The following is a 6,000-nucleotide window of genomic DNA, read 5'->3' on the forward strand; positions in this document are numbered from 1 at the left end:
TTCGTTTGATAAAGTGAGACGCAGACACACACTGACAGACAAGCACACACCTTATTTAACTGCCAGACACAGCGCCAATATGAAAATGTACATCCAATCTACAAGGTAAAAATCAGCTCTGCAGCTCCGTGACTAAAGCAAAATAGCCATATACATGCCGACCAGCCCGACTGCCCTGTAAGGAACGATCACTGACAACTAGGGTTCCTATTCAGCAGGCTAATAAGAATAATTATAGCCAGGGCAGGCATTAATCAGCTTGGCAGATACAGGAATTCTGTTAACAAGGCTAAAATGAGTGCCAAGGAATCTCTGAAGGCCACAGCACTTCAAAGACCGTTAAGCTGGGTGGATTCACTAGGGTTCCTCCTGCCAGTCTCCCCCCTCCTTCTGCCTTTGGGTCCCAACCCTCCGAGCAGGCGTGGGGACCTGCTAGGGGTTAGAGGTCGCCACATCTGAGAGGGGGTTCGTGGTACAGCCGCTCCAGGAACTGCACCCGGACTGCACTCACCCCAGACCCTATTGTTTGCAACTGCGCTCTGGCTGTCAAAGCATGACCATCCTTTTCTGCCGAAACTAGTCTCAGGCAACACACAGCATGAGGTTATGGCGAGCATCGGTCAACTCGTTCCTGAGTACAGGCACAGTGGAGTCCCATGATCACATCCTGGCTCTGCCTCGGAACAGCTGTAGGACTCCGGACACGTGATTTAACTTTTCTGGGCGTCGCTTCCCTCGTGTGCAATGTGGAGAAAAGAACAGCACCTTTCTAAAAGGGTTGTGAGGATTACATAAGAGAATGCACATAAAACCTGATGCTCGATATGTACTCTCTGAACGGCCGCTATTATTGCTCCGTTCCGTACAGAGCCCTCTATAGAAACTAAGAGAAAAGAAACAAAACATTCGCTATTACGGGCGCGCGCACATTATAGGAGTGGCTCCGCCTGGGGTAAGCTTTTTACCTTACATCCTTCGTAACTGACACAGAGACCGCTAGCTCTCCCCCCAAATCCACTGTTTTCTCCCACAGCGGGTGGTGCTCGGTGGCTGCCAGGCTACTTTGCATTTCTCGGCTTCCCTTGCAGCTAGTGTGAGGAGGCTAAGTTCTCCTGAATGGAAAGTGTGCAGAAATGATGTGCGCCCCTTCAAAGCCTGGCCTAGGAAATCTCCATGCGTTCTCCTCCATGCTCTTTCCCCCTTATGGGGCTGGAAAGGAGATGAGGACAACCAAAGTGATCTTAGATGGGCTGAAGACGGGGGAGCTGCCATCAGCCTGGGCGCAAGAAGGGCTGCAAGGAGCAGGGATACCACTTACCCTTGTCATCTGAAGCACCCCTTGACACTGTTATGAAAGACACTTCTATTGTTTGAACCATGACGCTTCAAGTCTCTTTCTTTTTTAAAGCAGTTTGGTCTACCTAATTAATATAAAACTCTTCTATCTCATTTGAATTTGAAAATACAGAGGTAATGCTTTTGTCATTTAAAAACCATTTCAATGGATTTGAAAGTTGTTTTTTTTTAAAGACACAAATGAAGAGAATATCTTAATCCCTCCCCACGGGTCTTCCTCTCACTCTCTAATTCATGCTGTATACTAGTGAGGACTGACCTCCTCAAGCACATTGCTGTGTTGTATTAATTTCACCCTGAGAGCTTTTAGTGGCTACCCATTACCCACAGATAAAGGGATATATGCATGTATCTATTCAGTTGACCCACCTTTACCAAATACCTACTATGTGCTGCCAGGTGCCCTATTGGTAATAGGAATACTATAGTGAACAGGATGAACATGATCCTTGCCCCTGGGGATATAATCAGGGTGAGGATTCGGACCAGAAACAGACAACTATCTACAGTGAAATAAATAAGTGACATTAGAGGAAAAGTACGGGCTGCCCGGCAGTACCCCCAAAACCAACGAACCCATCCCTCACAGCCCACACGTCTCAGCCCAGCACGAAAAGCCCTCAGGAGCTCCCCAAGCCCACCCTTCCAGCTTGCTCTCCCATTAGAACCTCCCCCTCCCACCTCCAGCTCCATGGAACTTACATGCCCTTCCTGAATGAGCCGAGCACTTTCACTTTATCCACACTCGATGCCCTTCCACAAGTGTGCTTTTCCTGGAATGCTCTTCCACCCCTTCTTTCAAAATTCTAATCATCCTCGAGGATGCCACCTTTTCAGCAAAACCAACCCCAAGTCAAAATTAATCATCCTCTTCCCTGCTGCCTACCAGCACTTGGTGTCTCTGTCAGGTGTTTCATTTTGTCTTGCAGTTGGCTGTTTTATTTATCATCTGTCCATCCACCCGCACCGACCACCCAGGGAGGCATTTGTCTGTGATGTTGTGTGGACTCTGATGGGTATTCAAGAAATGCCGTCATGAATGGATGGACGAGACAGGTCACACACAGGGCCCTGCTCCGGGAAGCTGAGTGGGTTCTGATACGATCACTGAGAGGGAGACTTAGGAAAATTTCATGGAGGAAGCGAGTTTTAGGGGAAAAGGGAATACATAGGTAAGAGAAGAGAAGCAGGAGGGACGTTCCCAGGCCATGGAAAAGGGAAAGGCCAGAAGGTTCACACAATTCTCTGTAAAGGATAGCAAACAGTTTCCTTACAATGAAGTGTTTGATTCAGAGGGAAGCAACACAAGGGGCAGACTATCCTTGGAAGAAAAACCATAAAGAACCAATGAGCAAAGGTGGGACTCCCAAAACTGATCCTTCCGGAAAATAATGAACTAAGAAGGGAGGCTGGAGGAAAAGGTCAGCAAGGAAGATGCCCAAAGTTCTCTGTGTGGGGAATTATCAGAACCTGGGCTAGGACAGTAGCTGTAGAAACAGGAAGAATGGGAAGAAGCCTCAGTCTGTGCTAGGGGAAAAGCCACAGAGTTGAGGGACTGTGTGAACATGGAGGTCACAGAGGGCAGTGATGGCAAGATTTTGCTCAGGATGCAATACAAGAGGGAAGATGAGCTTGTTTATCGACATATTAAGTTTCAGGAGACAGTACAACATGGAGGGCTTCCCAGAGGTCACAAAGAAGCCACACCGGTGAGACGCTGGAGGGCACACCGGAGGGCAGGGCTGTCATCTGCAACAACAAGTTCAGGAGATGTTAGGTGGAAAGGCACTGGCTGGTGACACCTCAGATATTCACATCTACTTAACATGCAATGCCCTGCAGCGCAGGACACAGTGGTGCACTTACAACCAAGATTTCTCCAAGTTGTGCTTTCCCCACTTCTATTTTTGCTTTTGCCCATCTCTCTTTGCCCCCTCTCCCTTTTTCTCCCTCATCATAGTTACTCAAGGGCATTCTTTTCAGACTTCTACGTGAGCCCACCATCGAAGCTGGTACATGGCTTGTCAACTGCACAGCTCTAGAGGGTCGTTCACCTTGGCTACGAAGTGAAGAGCAGTTCTTAGGGTCGTGCAGTGCACAATCTGCGCGACCATGGGGCATGGCCTGGTTCGACCCAGACACATTAGCCAATTAATGGGTATGGACTATCACAACAAATGGAGAACTTCAGGGGTCCCGGTATGAAAGGGAAAGCTCTAGGACCCGAGACCATACAATACATGCTACAAAACTAAGTGAAGGATCTGGAAGCGTTCTGCACATGGTTGCAGCTAAAGCAATATGGCTGGATGAGCTCTCTTGGGGAGTGAATTCCAGAAAACCCTTCAAAGATGAAGAAAGAAAACACAGTAGCAGCTAGAAAGGCTGGCCCACCCGCAGCAGGAGTCATGGGGGTGGGGACAATGTGGGCCCTGGTGTCAGCAGGATGGGAATGGCTGTGGGAGGCTTCCACTGGGACCCTCTGACTGTAAGTGCAGAGTAGTCATTTGCCCTGTGTGCAGCTGGGGCCTGGCTGGGACAAACGCCACACACCATGCATTCTGCAAAAGATTCAGATCTGCCTTCTCTAGGGGCTTGGAAGGGAACCCTGGGTCAGGTCACAGGACTCCTTCTGTTCTGGCTGACACAGACCAAAGGGATCCAAGAATATTAAAGAATATCAAAGCCCTGGGGTCAGCCCTCCAGCACCTCGGTGGGCACTTAACAAACATACGTATTTCTATGGCTGATAACTGCATAGTTACGTTAAATAACCATATTACCATAATCATGTGTATCTACACGAAAATGGTGTCTGTGTGTATGGGGTAAAAGGAAAATGGAGAGGAGGAAAAAAAAAAACACCAAAGATTCCTTGGGTTGGGGGGACGGCGCTGGGTCAAATTATCAAGAGGCACCCAGGTTTGGGGAGGGTGGAAGACAGGGGACCGTAAAGGGAAGAAAAGTAACAGGTAGGAAAAGTTGGAGAAGCCAAGGCTCCCAGGTCTTTGTGTGCAAATGTGCAGCTAGGCAGCTTCAAGAAGAGCTAAAGGAAAAGACTGAGGCAGAATATCGAGCCACCGCCAACATGACGAAGGACGCGCACACCGATTTTTCCTAGCGCTCTGGGCCACCCCGTGACCTTCGTAGAAGGAAGTTGGCGGATTGTCTCCCTTCCCTGGAAAGGCAGCTCAGCGTGGGCTGGCATGTGCCAGGGACGGGTCGGCCGGTCTCGGCTACGGCGGGGCACATCAAAGGCGCATATTTCCGCCCCCCTGCTGCGAACGCGGCCGGGGGACCGCGGGCACCTTCCAGGCCCGGAGTTCAAGGTGAGCCGGGCTCCCAGCGGCCAACAGGTAGGGAGGGCTGGGGGAGGCCGGCCACGGGCCACTCCCCCCCTTCCCCCCGGCACAGGTGGGGCGAGGCGCGGCCTGGCGGAGCGGCCCGGCCGGATTCGCGCCCGGCTCCGGGCGGCCCCGCGCCGTTCCCCGCCGGCCCGCGCCGCCCGCGGACCCCGCCGCCTCTCCCGGGAGCCGCCCGGCACCCCCGCGCTCCAGGCCGCGTGCCCCAGCTGCGCCCCCGCCGAGCCTCTCCCCCGGCCCCCGCGCCCCGCCAAGCCCCGCGCGCACTCACCCAGCCACAGGAGCGCCAGCAGCAGCGGCCTCGGCGCCAGGCGCCCCATGCTCGCCGGGCGGGAGCGACTCTCCCCCGCCTCCTGCGTCCCCGCCGCCTCTCCTCCTCCTCCTCCGCCAGCTCCGGCTGCTCCAGAGTCCGCACTCCCCCGCCTGGGCCGCGCGCCTGCTCCGCTCTCCTCGCGAGCCGAGAAATCCCAGCGCTGGGCCGTACGTGCGCCCCTCGCTCCGCGCCGCCCGCCCGCCTGCCCCCGCCCGCCGCCGGCCTCCCGCCTCCCGCCGGCCGGGCACCGGGAGCCGGGCGCCGGAGCCGCCCCGCCGAGCCGAGGAGCGCGCAGCCCCGACCGCTTCCCGAAAGCAAAAGGGAAGAGCCGCAGCGCCCGCCCGCCCGCACCTCCCATCCGGCGCTCTGCCAGCAACAAACACAAACTTTCCCAAGCCCCTCCCCGCTCCAGGTAACGGAGGCAGCGCCCCGCCACCCGCTTAAAGGGGAGGAGGCGTCGGAGCCCACCCCGCTCTCCCCTCGGGCCCCCGCCCCACGACAAACTTTCCTCCGACCTTTAAAAGTTGGCCCGGGAAGGACTTGTCTGGAAACCCCATCGCCTGAGCTCCATTCCGGGACACCCCGCGTTCCCGTCCCTCTGGAGTCACCCACGCGTGTCTGCGTGTCACCCACGCGTGTCTGAGCTAACCCTCAGCTCCCTCCCCGCCGTTCACCCACTCGTCCCAGGCTCAGCACCCCACCCACCGGCCGCTGGGCTGTTGCTAAAAATGACTCAGGTAGGACTTTCCCAGAGATGAAAGGACTTTAAAGGTCATGGGGGGTTCCAACCTCTTCGTGGTACAAGGCCATAAATGTTCAGGTGACCTACCCAAGGATTCACAGCGAAGTGCCAAGAGCAGAACCTAGATCTCACAGGCTCTGCTCGCAGCCCTGTGGACGGGAGGTGGGCCTCCCCTCTCCAGGGTGCCTATGGCATTGATTAGAACACTTCCCACAAGTAAACCTATG

At 54.4% G+C, this 6,000-nt stretch overlaps 1 protein-coding gene across 1 annotated transcript in view; it reads right to left on the reverse strand.

The window, feature by feature from the left end:
- Positions 1-5,101, reverse strand: part of PTGFRN (prostaglandin F2 receptor inhibitor) — an 82,077-nt gene extending 76,976 nt beyond the window's left edge. Inside the window, exon 1 of the mRNA XM_032420742.1 lies at positions 4,990-5,101. Coding sequence (XP_032276633.1) covers positions 4,990-5,038 — 49 coding nt within the window. The 5' untranslated portion in view covers positions 5,039-5,101. The remainder of the gene's footprint in view (positions 1-4,989) is intronic.
- Between the last annotated feature and the right edge of the window lie 899 nt (positions 5,102-6,000).

This window comes from Phoca vitulina, unplaced genomic scaffold (assembly GCF_004348235.1).
Source record: "Phoca vitulina isolate PV1807 unplaced genomic scaffold, GSC_HSeal_1.0 scaffold2, whole genome shotgun sequence".
Taxonomy (NCBI): Eukaryota; Metazoa; Chordata; class Mammalia; order Carnivora; family Phocidae; genus Phoca; species Phoca vitulina.